General features: G+C 53.1%; 1 protein-coding gene across 1 annotated transcript; it reads left to right on the top strand.

The window, feature by feature from the left end:
* The first annotated feature begins 4,879 nt into the window (after window positions 1-4,879).
* On the top strand, window positions 4,880-8,518 carry ARL13A (ADP ribosylation factor like GTPase 13A). Its single transcript, XM_017814195.1, has 9 exons — window positions 4,880-4,938; window positions 5,970-6,040; window positions 6,281-6,530; window positions 6,867-6,972; window positions 7,062-7,222; window positions 7,312-7,405; window positions 7,488-7,692; window positions 8,038-8,139; window positions 8,442-8,518. Exons 1-9 carry the CDS (start codon window positions 4,880-4,882, stop codon window positions 8,516-8,518), a joined length of 1,125 nt encoding a protein of 374 aa, XP_017669684.1.
* Window positions 8,519-19,075: the final 10,557 nt, after the last annotated feature.

Here is a 19,075-nt window from a genome sequence, read left to right as displayed (position 1 = left end):
TGCGGATGTGCCAGGGCATTTGTGTGCAGGATTGTGGATGTGGGGTGGGAACAGGCTCCTTCACCAGCTCTCACTCTCGAAATAGTCGTGTCTGCTTTACACATGCCTGTCTGGTGGCTCAGCTCCTGTAAAAGGAGAAGAGAAAAGCTGTTTGGAAAAGGCAGGGAGCTCTGAGCCAGAGCTCTTAAAGAGCCCAGGTGGGGAGAGCTGCCAGCATGCTCCCCAAGCTCTACTCTCCTCTCCTCACTGCACTAGGACCTGGAGCAGACATCTCTCCCAGGGTGCTTGTTGGGACATGCCAAGAGCACGCTGCTGCCTTTCCAAATATAGCCCTGCACACAGAGGTGGAGGCAGCTGCTTGGGGTGTGGGGATGGCCAAGCTTCCCTGCTTCAGATCTGAAACCACCTCAGGAACACGATCTGTGCAGGGGATTAAACATTCAGCTGCTGCCGTGTGGGGCAATGGTGGGAATGTGTTGATCTCCCAAACACCCAGTGTGCTGGATGAAGTGGAAATCAAAAAGTACCCCCCCACTTGACATGCTGTGAGCAGGGGACACAGTTGTGTCCCCCCCAGTGCAGCCACTCCATCCTGACTAGCAGCGTTGGGAGATTCTGAGGAATCCATGAGCTAGGAATTTTTTACTTAGTTTGGAAATAGCTTTGCAAATGACTGGTTTCCACAGGCTAAACTGTTTGGATTTTGCATTGCTTTCTCAGTAGCCCAGCTGTATTTTTTCCTGCCCCAGCAGTCTGTGGAATAGTTTCTGGTTGGGGAAATATTTATTCCATTCACTTCATCATGTGACTGCTTTTACCGCTTCACTTCCTCACCCAGCTTCGGTCCCTGGTCCTCCTGGGAGAAAAACAGATGCTTGTGCTGAGGACCTCATCTCTCTAAATCTCACTGGAAGCTGTGCTGAGCCCACGGGGATCCAGACACTGGGCTGCCAGAGCCAGGATGCCTGCCTGCAGAGCATGGGCCATGTCACTGCTGCCTCACAGCTTCAATTCTTTAACAAGAAAGCAGAGTTACCTTTGGATGCATTTATAGGTCTTTGCTATAAATACACATTTTGAAGTCATGCCTCCTTGGCTACAGTCCCAGCTCAGGCAGTAGGTAATGCTGTAACACTAAACCAGGCAGGAAGGGTTAAAATTACCTTTAATTGACTGATTCCCCCTGGGTCCCCCCTGCTGTAAGAGTATACAGCCCTGACAGTGTTATAACCCAGCCAGGCTGCTCCTGTGCCTGCCCAGGCATTCTGGCAGGCAGGAGGATTGGTTTACACTCTCCTATTCCCCATGCAGGAAAGCAGAAGGAGCACTGTAATGCTCTCAGCAAAACCATTATAGAAGCCCAGATAGGGCTTGTAGCCATCACAGAGGCTTCCTAGAGCTGTGTGTATGGCACAGGAGCAAGCTGGCAGCTTGTCTTGCAGCAGGGATCAGAGCAAAGAGAGTGCTCAAATCCAAACCTCTCCCAGGAATTTGTGTGTGCTTTGGCTGGGAAGCACCCTGCCAGAAATTGGGTGAAGAGCAAACAGCTCCCTGCACATTTCCTGCTTGCTTCTGAATCTGACACAGAGTGATGGTACTGGTGTGGGAGAGCAAAGAATGCTCTGGAAAAACAATCTCCCTTACCCAAAATAGCTTGTGGAATGGTTGCTGGCAGTGGGATGCAAACCATCCATGCTCATTGGCACTATGCCAGCAAACCTGCCTGGTGCCCCAATTCCTCACCAACAGGTCTCTATGTCACAGGCTGTAATTATCTTGTGTTCCCAGCCTGACTGTGGGGTGTTTGCCTGTAATTAGCTCTTGGGATTTAGGAGCTGGTATGATCCGGGGTTATCGTTAGTCACCAGTGCCATGCTGGGATTTAAAGGGACAATGCGGTTGTTTGCATATCTACCACCTCAGTGTGCTGTCAGACAGTATGTTAAATAGAAAGATGAGTCTCTCCTCAAAGCCTATGAGTGACCTTGCCCCCCACAGATCCCTTTCTAGGCAGAGTTGATGCAGCTCCAAGTAAAACAGAACAGCTTGCTAATATTTCCGCTGTGACTTTTTGGTCTTTGTCATCACCTTGTCTCTGGTGTCACCCCAGCTCAAGGTCCTCAGTAAAGGCTGTGGTCAGCCCCTATAAGCCCCTATAGCTCTGCACTGCCCATCATGTTCCCTTGCAAACCATCGTTCCCCATGTGAAAGCTTCCCAGCCATCCCTCCCACTCTGCCTTTTGCCCCAGGGGTGTCAAGCAGGGTTCCCAGTGCACCCGATGCCGGCTCAGGCACATACTCACGGGGTCTAGGGAAGCCGAGGCAGGGCAGCCCGCCAGCCCGCGTCCATCTGCACTTCTCCACGGTCCCTGTGGTTTCGTCTCATTCCCTCGCCTGCGACACTCCAGCAGGCAGAAATAGCCCCAAAGCACGTGCCACCTTCTGGGGAGCGATGCCAGGGGCCAGGCAGCCCCAGCACCTCAGGCACAGCCCCCCCTCAGGGGCTCCTGGTGGCACCAGAGTGTCCAGCCCAGCACTGTGCCGGGGCACAGTCCGGGCATAGCGCTGGTGAGGAACATCTTCATTTATCCACCAAGATAATAAATTCTGCCTTAGAGTTTCTCACCTGGCAACAGTCACCAAGGAAACGAGAATGGCTGCTGCGGGTCCCCACTGGTGCTGCCTGGGGGGTCCCCATGGCCCTGGCAGAGGGTCTCCAGCTGCACCCTGTCTGGTAATCTGTGTGGGTGAAGGGCCAGTCACTCACGTGTAACCTGAGCCCAGGCACAGCAGAATGCCCATCGATGCAGGCTTGGCCTTTGCACCACCTCTCCAGAGCCGAGTGTGGGTTTCATCAGGTTTGGGGTGGATTTTGAGGTTTTCTTGGCTGTTGATCCTAGTGTGTGTGCATTGGGAGGAGTGAACTGGAGCTACCTCAGGCTCCCGGGGGTTTTCCGTGTCCCTGGCACTGGTTTGGTCAGGGATTTTAGACACATGTTAAAAGCAGTAGTACCCCAAGTGCTCAGAGATCTCTAGAAATCCATTGTTACCAGAGGGAGATGAGCTCTTGCTACCCTTCAGGATCCTGAGCCGCTGCCTCCAGGGCTGCCTGACACATGGCACTTCCCTATTTATAGCAGCTGTGGTCATGCCTCCTCCTATTCCCTGCCAGGCTGTCCGCTAGCAGTGCCACCCCTAAGCTCAGAGGCAGGCACTGTCTTCCAACAAGTAATTTCAGACCTAGTACAGCTAATTCTCCAAAAAGCATTCCCAGCCCCATGCTGCCTGCAAACCTGGCTCTAACACTGGTCCCTGCAGTTGCTGGGACAGGCACAGAAGCAATCAGGAAAGGCCATCAGGCTGGGGACAGAGTTCTGTCCCTGGGCCAGGCTAGGGTAGCTGATGTGCAGCCACTGCCATGCCATCAGTAGCACAGGGGTGACCAGTTACTGCAAATATGGCAGGTGGCTGTGATATCAGAACAGAAACTTCCTCCATCAACCATTAACCACACATGGCTCCCTGCCCATGGCATTGCCCTGGGGCACCTCCCTTGCCCAGGGTGGGTGCTGAGCTTCCCAACAGCACGTGGTGCTGGAAAGGGGTGCATAGCGCTGTGCCTATCCCAGGCCTGCACCCTTGGGGCCATACTGGATGCGAGGCAGCATCTCAGCATCTTTGGCTCATGGGTGGGATTTAGTTGGTCAAGGTAGTGCTGCTGGCACTGGGTGGTTTAGCATGGACCAGTGTGAGCCAGTGGGCTTCCTGTTTGCTCCACAGTACAGCTTTTGAAGGCTCTCCTTGTCCCTCTGGACCCCACTTCCCCCACCCAGAGCTCCTGCAGCTCAGACATCCTTGTATGATTTCTTCTCCTCCATACGCAACAGCGGCAGCATGCCAGGGAGGGCAGCTCTTGCTGGGAAAAGCACCAGGAAACCTGAGAAGCAAGATAAGAGCTTCAGAGTTACAGATCAAAGAGCTGGGGCTTTTTTCCTCCACTGTTGTTTGAGGGTCTCCACCACCTCCCTGCTCCCAGCCAGGCTCCTGATGGGGCTGGCCAGTGTTTCTGTCCCAAGAGGCAAAGGACCAGCTGCTATTCAGGGGGCATTCATGTTTCATTAGGGCATGAAATACAAGCAGTGAGCAGTGATGTCCCCCAGCCCGGCTCAGAGTGGGCCCTGGGGGGCAGCAGTTCTGTGCACACCACGAAGAACATGATCCTTGCAGGGGCTGCAGAGAAACATCCATGTGGGGATTAGGCAGCAAGGAGCCAGGGACACTGTTCCTTAGAAGAGGAATTAACTCAGCTGGAAACCCCACATCAGGCAATGTCCCCACCAAAAGCTGTTTATGCCAGCGAGGGAAGCACGATGCTGCCCAGCACCATGGGGGTGCAGTGGGGTGGGTGATGCAGTGCCCAGTGCAGCAGGCAGCCCCACGACACACAGTGTCCCAGCAGCCACTGGCCTGGGCCGACCCACCAGGATTAAAGGGCCTGTGAGAGTAAGTAATTTAAATCCAGATTAGATTTAAGCAGCTGCTACGCAAAGGGGATGTGAGCAGGGGTCGCACGGTGGGGACGCACGGTGAGAGGCTGACTGGCACTCCTGTGATTCAAGGGGCTGTCAGGGCAGGGTCTGTCCAGCAGGTCCATGCCCATGAGGTATTGCCCAGAGGGATGGATTTTATCCCTAGGTTTGGCTTGTGCATACCAGGCTGGAGGCAGCAGTGTTGGGCCATGGGACGGGGCATCCTGGGATGAGATGCTCCCAGCCATGGGGAGAGAGCACAGGCAGGAGGACGAAGCACATGGATGCGCTGGGCTGCTCACTGAGTAGGTGCCGAAGAGAGGCCATCCCTCCACACAGAGTTGCAGACCATGTTCCACCTCTTCTCCCACTGCTGGTCGTGGTTGCAAGCCATACAGGAGCCCATCAGGTAGGTCACTGTGCCTGCTCCTCGGGATTCCCAGGGGGCACAACATTTACCTGTGTGTTTATCAGTGGTGAGGGCACCAGTGCAGTAAGAGGGTGAGAGTGGTGCCCATTGCAGGAACTGTCCCCAGATTGCTGAGCAAGGCACATGTGTGTCCTCGCTGTCCCCTGAGCAGGCAGGAGCTGGCAGGCAGGGGAGCAGACTGGGCAGAGGTGCACATGCAGGGAATGCTCCCAGCAGGATGTCCCCTTTGCAAAGTCAGCAGCTCCCCAGGAAAAATGGGGAGGATGCACTGAAACACTGCTGTGTCTGTGTGTGTCCGGAGACCAAGGTTAATTACCCTGGGACAGCACTGCAGGGGGGTTTATGGTCCTTTCCCTCGAGAGGAGACCTTACCTGCTGAAATGCTGGAGGTGGAGCCATGCCACCCACACAGCCTGGTCTGTATGTTTAAGGAAGAAAACTATACTGCAAATGACTACTGTGGCTTGTCAACAACAGGGAAGACTTTCTCTATGTGCTTTGGTGGAGCACATTGCTGGAGACCAAATAGGATTGCTTGGCAACAGGAGAAACCACCTGAGTCCAGGCAGAAGCTTGTAAAAATGCCCTTGCTACCTCTCCCTAGTTGTGTGTACTCATAATTTACTGCCAAGGAAGGAGTAATCATTGACTGCATATAAGGAAGAATCATTTTGGCCTGTGCACACCATTGCTTAATCCTATATGATATGTAAATAAGTTTTTGCCATAGGAAGCACCTTGAAGGCTCTGCATAGTGGCTGTCCCACAGTGCTGAGGTGGCTCCAGGCACTTGTGCCTTCCCTCACCCTCTCCCAGGCACCAGAGCCCATCCCTGCCCTTGCCCCCAGCTCAGCCAGAGCCTGTGTCACTGTCCTGTACCTCTCCTGGCTGAAGTGCAGCTACTGTGGACAGGGTCCCTTGTCTGGGAGCCTGGGGGCCTGCAGTGGTCACCGCTCTCCAAGGAGCACAACCTTTCTCTGGGATGCTCAGCTGCTGTTGTCACTCTGCAGAAAGGTGACCCTCCTTGTCGTGGGGCTGGACAATGCAGGGAAAACCTCTGTCATCACGGACATAGAGAAAGGTGAGGAGCAGCACCAGAGCCGGCCTCAGCTGGAGGCAGCAGCTTTATTGTCCTTTGCAACCAAGTATCCAATACCCCTAAAAATACAGCCCCTGTTCTGGGGAAGTGTGCAAGGCACCAGCTGTGCCGCGGGCAGCTCTGGGAGCGGGAGCAGGGATGTGGCTGGGAGAAGAGGAGGCACATGCCGCAGGGAAGCTTCCGGGCTCCTCTGCCAGCTCTCTGCCCTCTCCCCACACACAGCACTGGCCGGGGAGGTGCTGCCCGACGCACAGCCCGGCCAGACCCGCCTGCGGGTGGACAGGTTCGAGGTGACGCTGGTGGATCTGCCCGGGGGGCAGCGATCCCGCAGTTCCTGGCGCAGCCACTACAGCGGGGCCCACGGGCTCCTCTTCGTCCTGGACTCCAGTGACCTGGCACGGATGGAGGAGGCCCGCAAGGTCCTGAGTCGCGTCCTGAGCCATCCCGACATCTCCGGGAAGCCTCTCCTACTGTAAGACTGGTCAGCGGGATGTGACCTTTGGGGTTTGAGGTGAGGGGGGTGAGTGGGAACCTATTTCTGGGGTTGTGGGTTGCGTGCACGGGCTGCTGCGGGGGCGTGGCGTCCAGGGTGTTCTCGAGGGGTGCCGGGACATGAGGACCACAGTGGCACTTAGGAGCATCCCTGGAGAGGAGATGAGGTGGGGGCTACAGTGCCAGGCAAAGGCTGGGGCAACGCTTCACCTAATCTCAGCCAAACTGGGAGAAAACACCAGCCTCCCCCGCCGTCGCGCAGCGAGGCGCCCAGAAGCCAGGGTGACGGCCGCGTTCCGCTCTCCCCATGCCCCAGGCTGGCCAACAAGCAAGACGCGGCGGCCGCGCTGCTGCCCTGCGAGGTGATCGAGCGGCTGTGCCTGGAGCGGCTGGTCAACGAGAACCGCTCTCCCTGCCGCATCGTGAGTGCGGGGCTGGCCCCGCTCCCCGCTCCCCGCTCCCTCTCCCTGCGGAGCTGCGCTCCCCGGGCTGACCCCCCGCCTGCCCGCAGGAGCCCTGTGTCGCCAAGCGGGGCCCCCCCGCCGGCCCGGCCCGTGCCACCCTGCAGGGGCTGCGCTGGCTCCTCCGCGCTGCCGCCGCCCCGGCCCCGCCGCCCGCCGAACCCGCACCGCCCGCCCCGAGGGCCGCCCGCGCCCGCCGGTCCGCCCGCAGGTGCATAAGGGGCTCCGCGGGTGCGTGTCCCCGTCCCCGTCCTCCTCCCCACAGCGCTCGACCTCAGCCCCATCGTGCTCTCGCCCCAGGGACCGGCCGCGCCCAGGGGAGGATGCTCGAGAAGGTGCGGGGAAGAACGGGGACAACCGGCCGCTGCGCCCCGTCTGCCACCTCCTGCCCCTGGTGAGTGAGTGAGACCCCAGGGGTGGGACGGGGTGGAAGGGGGGCTCCTCCACTTTCTTCTCATCCTCCTTACCCTGCCCAGGAGGAGAGCACTAAGGGCACCAGGAGGAGGAAGAAAAAGGTAAAGGTGAAGAAGAAGGGCTTGGGGCAGCCGAGCCCAGCTGAGGAGCTGGAGGGACCAGGAGAAGGGGGTGACAGACATGCGGGGGCCGCTGGGGGGCTGCTGCTCCCCAACAGGGTCGGGCAAGAGGAGCCTGTGCCCACCAGGATGGCCACACCCCACCCAGGTGAGAGGGGGCTATGGGAGGCTGCCAGCACTGCTGGCACCAGCACATCAGGACCCCCAAAGCCACCCTACAGGTAGGATTTGGAACCTGGTAATACAGCAGAATGCTGGACCACTGGTCCCCACCACCCCCATTAGCTTTGCTTGCAGACCAGCAGAGTGCAAAGCAAGGTCACAGGAGTCTGAAGGGGAAGAGGAGAGACATTTCTGAGCACCTCCGTAGGGAATGGTGCATGGAAGCAATAAAGGACTGAGGACCCGCCACCAACAGTCGTCTCAGGTGGTTCGGTGACAAAGGCATCTTTGCTCAGGTGTGGTGCCTGAAATTTTGTGTTTCTCTATCCAGTGCAGGGCATGAAAAAGAAAAAGAAGAAGAAAATCAAGAATAAAATTAAGTCGCAGGAATCTTCTGTGGAGCAGCAGCATGAGGAGGTCTCAAGCACCTTTGGTTGGTATTTCCTAGGACAGATTTTGCTGAAAGCATCAAGGAGCCTGGCCTGCTGGCAATGGGATGTGAGCTGTGCAGGGACACCTGGCCACGGGGTGCTTGGTGTGGGGACATGGGCACAAGCAAGTGTTGCTGCAGGGCAAGGTGGTGGCTGTTGGGGAGGCAGATGCTGCTGCCTCTGCCGTGAGGTGGAGACTGTGCTGGAGACTGGGGTGTCCTTGCAGCCCTCGCTCAGCACAGGGTGCCAGGTGGGTCCTGGAGCTGGCCCCTGGTCAGTGCTCAACTGCTTCCCTTCCTTGCAGACTTGTACCGCCGGGCGATGCTGGCTCTGAAGATGAGGCAGGAGCAGAGGAAGCAGCCATCTGCCATCACCCCCTGAGCAGGGAAGGCACAAACTAGGGGATGGGTGGTCTTAGAGGACCTAGCCTGCAGTGGCAGTGGGATCCCAGACTGAAGTGGCAGTGGGATTCATGCAGGGCTGCTGGGGTGCTTTTCCAGGGCTGGTAGTCCTGGGCAATAGATTCTGGAGCATGAACAGCAGCATTGTCCTTGGCGTGGCTTGGAAACAGGGCATTTGCAGGGACGAGCCAAAAGTCCCTTTGTAAGATGCTTCTCTGGCAGATGGCTGCAAACCCATCTGAAAAGGGAACAGCCAGCCACTTGCTGACCCCTGTTAGTATTCTGTGGAAGACTCCATCTAAACCCAGATTAGCCTGTGGAAGAGAGGAAGATCAGAGCAAACATCTCAGGGGAAAAAAACTTTCATCTTGAACTGACCTATGTCCCAGGAAAACTGTCTTCACAGGTCAGGGGCTGACTTGGCCTGTCAGTCAGTCCCTGCCTACTACCTGGAACAGTCTCATTTCCCAGTGGTGAAGATGGGAGGGCAGTCCCAGGTGGTCCGCAGAAGACCTTCACCCAGCCCACAGCCATATCTGGCAGTGTTGTCAGGAGTCCCCTCACACAGGGAAGGAGGGTTATGCCTGTCTTTGTGCATCCAGCAACCTGTCAGCAAAAGTTTAAGTTCAATGGCAACTGGTGGTAGAGGCTGCTGGAGGCTCCTTCCCCAGGATTGTTCTTCCTGATACTGCCATCCTCCCAGGAGGGACAGTGGTGACCTGTGGGAAATGCAAAATCCTCCCATGTCACTGGCAGCCTGGCACCCTGCAGCCCCAGGCAGTCACTGCTCTGTGCTCATCTCAGCTCTGAGACAGGACAACAAGCAACATTTGCATCCCAACACAACCCATCTGTGACACAAGCCTGTCACAGGGACTGAGCTGTGCCAGAGGACTGAGCTTGTGCTGCCTGGCTCCAGTTGGGTGTATGTGCTGGGAAACCAATCATCAATCCTGGAAACACTTTATGTGAAGTCAGGAGTGGGACGGTTTTCTCTTAACACCTGCAAGAGTGTTAGGACCTGAACTGTGCATTAGTCACCTCTGTTCCCATGATTACTGATAACAGGCCTTTGTGGTTCATGGAGAAGGAAAATCACTGAATCCCCTGGAAGGGCTGAAAAGGGAAAAGAAGAGAAACTGGCTACATTGCCTTGCCTGCCTGCTATAAAGTTTTGTCTAACTCTGCTGGATTCAACTGTCAGAGACTATAAGGATTCACTGTAAATAAACTGTAAATAATAAGAGCACAAATTAATACTGGCCTGTAAATACATCACTTTTAGTAAACCCCTTGTCTCTGTCTGGTGGAATTCCCTGTGATGTCAGTGCTGTGGGCAGGAGTGTACAGAAGGGACCTGCACCTGTGGAGCCCCTTCTCCTGGGATGGGTCAGGACCATGGGTACCCCCAGGGGGCCAGTCCAGGCTGCCAGCCAGGGTCACAAATCTCCACAGGATTAATGGGAAAGGAACATTAAAAAACTCTCCCCTCTAACAGCCCCTTCTCACACACCCACTGGGTCTGGGAGGAGGCCGAGCACTCCCAAACAGCTGGAATCCCAAAACAGCCCATGGCCCATTCACCATGGCTCCAGAACCATGTGGGGAGTGGGAGCTGAGCAGTTTTGGGACTGTCTGGCACAGACGGCTGCAGCCAGCTCCCTCTGGTGATCCCCGCAGCTCCTGGCACTGCAGCTCCTCGGCACCTGCAGCAGCAGCCATGCAGGGACACAGCCCTGTGTGACACCCACAGTCAGACAGGACAGCCAGCAAGGCAAGTCCAAAGGCAGAACTGGCCCAACTGGTGCTGCTGGGCAGCTGAAGGAAACTTTCCCTGAGAGCCAGTTGTAAGAAACCATTAAGGTTGATCTAACACGTTTCCCCTGACATAATGATCTCCAGCCTGTAGTGCAGACAGTTAAAATATATTTCAGAATCAAATCTCCTTATCCTAGTGCTTCCATGGGTGGAGAGCAGCCAATCCCTACTACAACCAGGAGACAATCCTGGTCTGCACCAACCAGGAATAAGACTTTTATCTTCTTTAGAAAGTGAGCAGCAACAACTCCGTGTTAAAAATGGTCTATCTCAAAACATCTCAGGAATACCTCAGAAATGAGATGTGATCAAACATAAATCAAAATACATTAATTAATGGCTAATCCATGCCACTGGATAATTGTTTGGGCTGCTTCTGACACGTGTGAGAAGCGGCGGCTGTAGCACAGGGAGCATGCCTGGGCCAGGCAGGGTGGGCAGGGTCCTTTTTTCCATATTTCTCATCCTTTTATTCATCTTACATCCCAATAGCTGAATAACCAGCAAGGGCAGGAGGTCTCTGGGGGGCATGGTCCTGGTGGCACTGCCTCCTGTCAGGGGGATGAGGTGCAGCTCTGCCCAGGGTGGTCCTGGAGTGTCCAGTCTGCTGGTGGTGCACTGAGGCCAGGCGTGGGGCCCAACAGTGGTGCTTGCCTTGAGAAGAACAGCCCCAAAAAGAAGACAGTGGTGAGTGGTACTCTCCTGTGAATTTTGGGTTTGTTGGAATGTGCTGGAATGCCAAATATGCTGAGAAGCAAATGCTCCAGGGAGATACATTTTCTATCTCTTGTGCATGCTATCAACAGAATTTTCTGCAGAGAGGACTGGAGCCAGCTGGGTGACACAACCCTGCTTTGCATTTCAGCATTTTGATATTATCTAGCAGATCCTTCTTTTCTGGTTCCCAGAGGAGCTATCTCAGGAGGGTCAGGTTAGGCAAAACCTGGTACCTGCTCCCACCATGTTTTCATGATGCCTCAGCCTGGGCTGTGGCTGCATTTGTTGTAAACTGGTGTGTGAGTTTTGCATTTCTACAGCCCACTGTCCCTGGTGGTGCTCATTTGGAGACCCACAGCTGCCAGCATGGTCACCAGCAGCTCTCTCCATGGCATATGTCCTTTTGAGCCTGTAGGATGGAGGGATAGAGGGACAGAGGGAGGAGACTGTGTTTGTCTGAGCTTTGCAAAAGTTGGTGGTGGTTTGTATGGTGCCAGGCAGAGATGAAGAGACATTTCCGTGAGTGCCTGTGTGCATACACCTACACAGGGCATGGCTGGTCTCATCACCTCACACCAACATTGCACAATCAGATTCTTTCCTGATGCCTGTTATTGCTAACAAAATTTAAATGGGTGAGCAGGGAGTTGAAGAGTAACAGAGAGGCTACTGTGCTTCTGAGAAGAGAGCTGGGAAGAGCATTGCTTCATCAGTGCTAAAAACATTGCCAAATCTTCCAGTGTACAGGACACCATGAAGAATTCCAGGGAGCAGGAAGACCTGGAGGAGAGCCTGGAAGATGGGACGACACGATGAAGCTGCCAGTCCCTCTGGCTGCACCCACAGCCATGTTGTGCTTTCTTCCACGTCATTATACTTCACTTTCTGCCCACTGGCTGGGCTTAGCCAGCGATTATACTTTATGTTATAACACCTCTTTGCTCCTCTCTACCCCCAGGAGAGGATGGGGAAGGTGATCTGACTCTGAAATCTCCTCTGAGAACCTTTGATTTCTCCCAAGGACATGGACAGGGCAGGAGATCCCCCATGGCAAGCTGATCTTGAGATGTACAGGTATCTCTCCTGCTATTCATCCACTGGTGTATTTTACTATTAAAAACTCAGTTGTGTGTTTTTTTCCCCATATGAGTGTTTCCAGAGGAGTGTGAACCATTGTGGGTCTCAGCATTGTTTCCAGTTTTCTGATGGAGACATCCTTTTGGAGTCAGCCTTCCTAGCACCTGGAGTGCGGATGCTCCATGCTCGGAGGGGCAGGACAAGGAAGGTGAGCCTGGTCCTGGGGTGCTCCACACATCAGGGTGCCGTGGGGTGGCACAGCCCAGCAGCAGCCAGGCCCCATGAGGGAAAAAAACTCAACAAAGAGACAGAGACTTGTGATTGTGTGAAAAACATGGTGGTTCTTTGTCTGCTCCTTCACTAACTCAAATTTACAGAAGAAGGAGCCAGGAAGTAGTTTTGGAGAGCACCTCAGACACCGGAATTTGAACACTGACTTAAGGCTGTAAGGGCGAGTGCAAGTGGAAGTGATCCAGGCTAATGGGTGTTTTGCAAAGCAAATGGAACCGATCACATCCTGTAGGGTGCCTGCAGGTGGTTCTTGTTCCCCATCAGCTTACCCATAAATCCCATCACCTGTTCAAGGGCATATATATACAGCCAGGGGGAAGAGCAGGATTTTCCTAGGAGACAGACTTTGGGGTTTGGAGCGGTTAAGGTCTTTCCTCTCTGCTTTTGGCTGAAGGTAAAGAAATTAATGACAAGTCTCTTGCCCCACAGCAGCAGTGGCTGGTGGGGAGGTGTGCAGTCCCTGCTCCTTGGCTTTGTCAACCCTTGGGATAGGGCTGGAGGTATCACAAATGCGCTGGTTAGGCAGCGCTAAGGGGTGGGGCTTTTTTCAGGTTACATTGTTGTCTGAAAGCTGGTTACACTGTGTACATACTTAAATAAACATGTATAAGCAAGCTAAGTGGATTTTAAGCCTGGGCATGGGCGTTTGGGTTGATAAAAGCATGTGGTGGATGGCTTTTTGAGCTTGAGAAGCTGGTTGCTATGTACACTTTCTCATGCTTGCAGCACCTACCCTCTGACTCTGACCAGGGTGGGCTAGGAGCCAGGATGTCCTTGTGGAATTTTCCTAGCTGAGATAGACAAAGCAAGTGGTGAGAAGCACTTTCACTTTTTCTAAATGAGCACAGTAGGGCACAACTGACTTTCCTGGGAACATTCAAAATATTGAGCTGAGAAAAGCTGGCTTGTGATATTGGGCAGCTCTCAACACATTGAATAACGAATAACCATGCATGGGTTTCTTTTGGAGTTTTGTTATCAGTTGTAGATCCTCTGTTGTATTGCACTAAAAGTGAGAGTTGGAGTGTTTGCTGTTATGTATTCTGCAGAACTGTTAAAAAAATAAGGCTGAATTTAGTGAAAGTAACTCCCTAAGCTGCTCTTCATTGTTATGAGTCTATCAAGACTTTGCAGGGAAAGAGAAGATAATGAGTACTGGAAATTGAGAAAATATGAAAACTTTCCTTTTTTTAGGCTAAATTCGCCTTGTTGGAGACATTGCTGCTGGCAAAAGGAGGAAGGATATAATCAAATTTATTTAATGGATATATTTGTCTCAGGACATCAGGAAATGTGCCAGAGTCTGAGGTATATAAATCTGTCACATTATGTACCAAACATGTTTGCTGGTTTTCCCCCATTTAAAAAAAGCTTACTTTTTAAAAAGGCAAATTGTGTTAACTAAAATTGGTAGTCTTTCACTTTCATAAATTATCGTTCTGTAAGTCTCTGCATATTTGAATAGGTTATTTCAGACTATAAGGCGAAAGTGTCTCTTGAGAAAGACTATCAGCGTATTAATTAGAAGGGCTTTTGCTACAGAATATCACTGGATATGGGATCAAGAGCCAATTTATTAACCAGAATTTTTCATTTTAAAGTCATCTGCAGCAATCAGAGCTCAGGCCTTGCATGTAAGAGAACTTTCACCTTATTAAACTACACTTACATTTCTGTGCAGGTGAGTTTAGCAAGACTCTAGCCCAAATTCCTGACCTGGTGGCATAAATCTTGCTTTCTGCCTGAGCTCTCCTCTGATTAGACTTTACACGCATCTTCCATGCATAGTGCAGCTGTAGGAGAGGTTTAGGTGTGATTTTGTAGGGCTTTCATTTGTTGGTTGTTTTTTTTTCTTTGGCTAGGCTTGTGTTCATAGGCTGCAGGTACTAGTGCTACAGAGGCCTGCAGCAACCAGCATCTGAGATCTCTGCCCTGCTTCAGCAAAGAAAGCTGCTGGTGGAGCGATAAACTGATCTAAAATGTGCTTGAGGGATAGAGAGAAGCATGTGCAAGTCCCCTTGTGTGATGGACACTGCAGTGTGGTGCTGCTGCTGAGTTAACTCTGTAGTGCTCAGTGCAGACTATGAACTTACCTCTTCCTTCCCTTTTCCAGGAAGGTTGGGAAAGCCCAGAAGCACTCCCTAGGATGTCCCTGCTGCAGGTTATGACTTCCCAGAGGAAATCATATGTCTGAAGCAGATGTTTTTGGCACAGGGTGTGAGGCAGGACTTGGGAAACTGGTGCTGAGTGATGTGCTCAGCTAGTGCTGGTCAAGCCCTGCTGATTCAGGGGGGATGGGATGTGCAGGTTCCAAGGGAAGTCGTGAGGCATGGCTTCATGCAGACCCCTCTGCAGACAGTTACCGGCTTCCTTCCCTCACAGGTGTTTTGCAAGTCTGATGCAATCCCTCCATGTAATGCCCTGGATACCCAAGCACTTGCTGGCCACTCCCAGGTGGAACCTGTTTTTTCCAGGCAACCAGGCATGAGGGGAGGATGAAATCTGCAGCCTGCCCTGCTGAGGGGCAATGCCCAGAGATGTCAGCAGCTAAAGGCTATATGTAGGACTTCAGCAGATACAGAATTTATGTGGCTTTGTCTGCTTTCAGAAAGTGTGCTCCTGATCCTGTGGCCCCTGGTCAGCCCTGTGCTGGCAGGGTAGATTTGAAAGTCTCAGGTGTGAAGAGACAGGAATTCTGCCTTGGGATATGTTGGGGGGGGGGAAAAATTCCATTTTTTATCGAACAACCTGTGCCACCAAATCAGTGAAAAATTCACCCCATTCAAGAAAAGGGAAGGAAAAATGTAGTGGTGTCAGCTCCTCCTTGGCATTCCCCCCCGAGGGCCCATGTACCTGTGGGCAAGGACAGAGCCCTGCCAGTCTCTTCAGAGTGCTGAGACTGTGGCAGCCTTGAGCAAGAACTCACATTCCCAGATGGAGATGGCCCTGGAATGGTTCTCAGGGGGAAAGAATCACCTCGAGAGTGGGTAGCTGTGGTGTCAGTCAGCACTGAGTACTTCTTTCTTGATCCTGTTGGCTGGTGTGAGAAGGAGGAGCAGCAAGTCAATAGGGAGGTCATGCCCTGACAATAAACTAGCTGTTGGTCTACAAAGTTGGATTAACAAGATCTACCTCAAGCTGTAGCAACACTAAGGATAAACCTGTAGTACTCGTCAGTCGGTGGATGGACCTTGAAGAGATGCAATACATCTCCATTGACTTCATACTCCACCGGATACTACAAAAATCCATTAAACAGTTTGAAGACATGAAAAGCCGATTGCATGTTCTGCCACCAACCGCTCTTCATCCTCCAAGTGGCCACACGATGGCAGAAGAAGCAAAGAACACTGCAAGAATAAGCGTTTTAAAAAAAAAACCAAACAAAAAACAACAAAACAAATAACACAGTGAGGGTTAGTGTGTGTCCCAAGGTCAGTGGGCAGGCTGGCTCTCGCCTCCTGCTAAGCCATCTGCCAGGGACTGAGCTTCAAAAGCCTCCATCGCCATGAACAGTAGAAACAAAGGTTTTCACAGGACATGAAAAGTATTTTGTGAGGGGATTTAATGGACTTTCCGAAGTTGTGAGTAGCTCACAGCAATCCCTTGGGTCGCTCTGTTCTCGCCCTGGCTGTAGTCTGCTGAGAGCTTGGCTGATGTACTGAATAACTTGTTTTTGATGTTAATTGAAGTAGTGATGGGTCCCAAACAAGCTGTATTGTGCAAAATTCTCCCAAGGACCTGCCTCTTGTGGTCCCCTTGTCATGGGTGCAGGGGATGGCTGAATGTGGGATGGAGTCCCTGCCAGCTCTGTGCAAGAGACCCTTCTGGTACTGCTTGTGCCATGTGTTACCCATGCAGCACAGGCTGTTTGTGGCATTAAAAATAGATTTCCCTTGTAAAAGACCTGTGAACTGATACAATTGCTACCAAATCAGCAGTGGAATCACGCAGGCCATTCCAGGGTGTGAAAAAGCCCAGTCAGGGTTGTTCTTCTTTGTGGGGCTGGTTTCTGCTGAGATAGGGGTTTCACTGCCTGAGTCCACTGTGTCAGCAGCAAACAGGGGGAGGGGGGAAATGACAGCTGCCTTGATTTCTCCAGTGAAATCCTGCATGGATGCTCTCTTCTGCTGGTGAGACCAACTCCCCTTCTTACCAGTTAATGCTGGTGAAGGGTGAGGAGCAACTGTACCCATAGGAATATCCTGAAGAGAAGAATATAGTTCATTTCTGTGGGCCAGGTGAGTCAGGCTGCCTTGGCCTTTGGAAACATCTACATGCCTGGGGCTGGTGGTTCACTGGGCACTGCTGGTCTGTTCAGTACCTACCAGAGCCCTGCAACAGGAAAAAATGTCTGAAAAGAACAACTCTCTCTTCTAACCAACACAAACAGGCTCAAAAAACACCAGAAAAGTATCCAAGAAGCAGTGCAAAAGCTGCAGGGTAGTGTAGGTCTAAGTTTAGTTCTCTTTTGTTTTGTGGGGGAGGGAAGTCTGGAGCTAAACTGGTTAGGTATTATATTATGATGTTTAACAATTCCCATTCATTATTTTAAAATGTGTTTCAAACTGCCTAGCATTGTTTCCTGGTTTCCTCTGTTGTGGTTAGGCCTTTGTGTGGAAAGGTGAGTAACAGCACAGCTGTACAGAGAGTGGAAAGGTTGCACTTGGGATTCAGATGAGCACTGGCTGTGCCCTAGGGAATGCTGCCTTGCTCAGCAGTGATGTGAGAGCCTTTATGATCCATCTACTGCTGCCCTGGGATAAGCGGGGTTAAAAAAATCCCAGTAGGCTCCTGCTTGTCCACCTGACTGCTATTTTGGTGCTGGGGTAGGCTTTCTGTGCGAGCTTAGATATATCACACCACGTAAAACTGTCAGACAGTGGGTGCTTGAGTAGAGGAAATGTGACTGGTTTTAGCCCTAGTAAAATCAATATGATGCTCTTCTTGCTTTAAAAATGCCAAGTGAAAAAAATCTGTGTGTTTCCCAGGTCTCTGGAACCTGACAGTAGCTCTCCAGGCCCAGTCGTGGTGCCACAAGGTGGGGTTTTTTTTGTTTCCAGGAGAATCTGGCTTTAAAAAAGGAGCAGTGCAAACTGCTGAAATGACAGTGGCCCCTGGGGGCTGGGGTCAAGGAGCCTGCCTGCTCCTGGAGGTGCTTGGGGCTGTCAGCAAGAGACAGCCCCAAGAAAACTCCCTGTCCTGTGCTGTTGCAGAGGATATTGCTCTAGAAAAGACTGTTCTATTACCAGGCAATAAGGATGTCAAAAACATAATGAAAACCATGTATATTTTGTTAGGTTACATCTTGTCTTTCTCAGTTTTGGTGGTTTATGTGGAAACAAATATTCTCATGTTCTGTGGCTGCACAACTAGGGAGAAGATCCCTGGAGGAAATGTTTCAGATGAGTGTTGCTTCCACTCATGAGCTGTCCCAGCCCAGAGGGAAGAGGATGAGTTTAGCTTGTGTGCTGTGGGAAGGCTGGAGGCACCAGGGAATGCTGGGCAGCTGTGGGCTCAGAGGCTGCAAAAGTGCCCCAGGGAACACGCTGGACTAGCTGGCAGCTGTCTGAGCCACCCATGGCAGTGAGCTGCCTGGGAAGATGTTGCAATGGGGAAAAGTGCCCATAGACCCTAAATACCTTCTGTGGTCAGTCATGATTTGAGGAAGATGCTCTGAGGTATGTTTATGATGGCTGCTTGACCTGTTGGGTCAAGCCCAGAGAAGGCCATAAAGATGCTCTGAGGGCTGGAGCAGTTCTACTATGGAGACAGGCTGAGAGAGAGCTGGGGAAGAGAAGGCTCCGAGGAGACCTTAGAGCCCCTTCCAGTTCCTAAAGGGGCTACAGGATTGCTGGAGGGGGACTCTTAAAGAGGGCATATAGTGATAGGACTGGAAGAATGACCCCTTGGGAGGTCACAAAAGGGATTAGTCCTCTTCAAACATAAAGAAGGCAGGTTTGCATTAGGTATTAGGAAGAAATTCTGCCCTGTGAGGGTGGTGTGGCACTGGCATAGGTTTCCCAGAGAAAGCGTGGCTGCCCCATCCCTGGAGATGCTCGAGTCTAGGTTGGATGGGGCTTGGAGCAGCCTGGTCTGGTGGACGGCATCCCTGCCCATGGCAGAGGGGTGGAATTAGATGGCTTTGAGTTCGCTTCCAATCCAAACCGTTCTATGCCTGTGCCACCGTGCAGCGGGGGGAAGCTGCATTAAGGACAAATCGCACCCGTGGGCGGAGGTGGGTAGGAGGGTTTAACAGGACACAAGGTGCCGCGGGTAGGAGGTTGCCCCCGGCCGCTGCTGCAGCCCCTCCCGTCCCTCTGTCCCCTGCTGTCCCTCTGTCCCCTGCCGTCCCTCTGTCCCATCCCGTCCCTCTGTCCCCTCCCGTCGCTCTGTCCCCGCGGGCCGGCCCGGGGCGCGGTGTCTCCCCCCGGCGGCCGCCGGCGGTACTGCAGCTCCCAGGCTGCTCCGGGGCGGTCCCGCCCCCGGGGCGCGGCGGGACAAAGCGGGGCTGAGCGGCGCGGCCGGGCCGGGCGGCGGGGCCGGGGCCGGGCGGCATGGAGCGGGGCCGGCGGCGGGGCCCGCGGCCGCAATAGGAGCCGAGCCGAGCTGAGCCGGGCCGGGCGATGCGGCG

Source organism: Lepidothrix coronata, unplaced genomic scaffold (assembly GCF_001604755.1).
Source record: "Lepidothrix coronata isolate B3197 unplaced genomic scaffold, Lepidothrix_coronata-1.0 Scaffold2, whole genome shotgun sequence".
Lineage (NCBI taxonomy): Eukaryota > Metazoa > Chordata > Aves > Passeriformes > Pipridae > Lepidothrix > Lepidothrix coronata.
Note: the sequence above shows the minus strand (reverse complement) of the source record. Positions and strands in the feature narration are given on the sequence as shown.

What these genes read in the sequence shown, in the direction of transcription:
- ARL13A (XM_017814195.1), top strand. Translation starts at nt 4,880, where the DNA reads ATGTTCCACCTCTTCTCCCACTGCTGGTCGTGGTTGCAAGCCATACAG. An exon ending in TCCGGGAAGCCTCTCCTACT is followed by an intron (nt 6,531 to 6,866) that starts GTAAGACTGGTC and finishes CCCATGCCCCAG; the next exon opens with GCTGGCCAACAAGCAAGACG. An exon ending in ACCGCTCTCCCTGCCGCATC is followed by an intron (nt 6,973 to 7,061) that starts GTGAGTGCGGGG and finishes GCCTGCCCGCAG; the next exon opens with GAGCCCTGTGTCGCCAAGCG.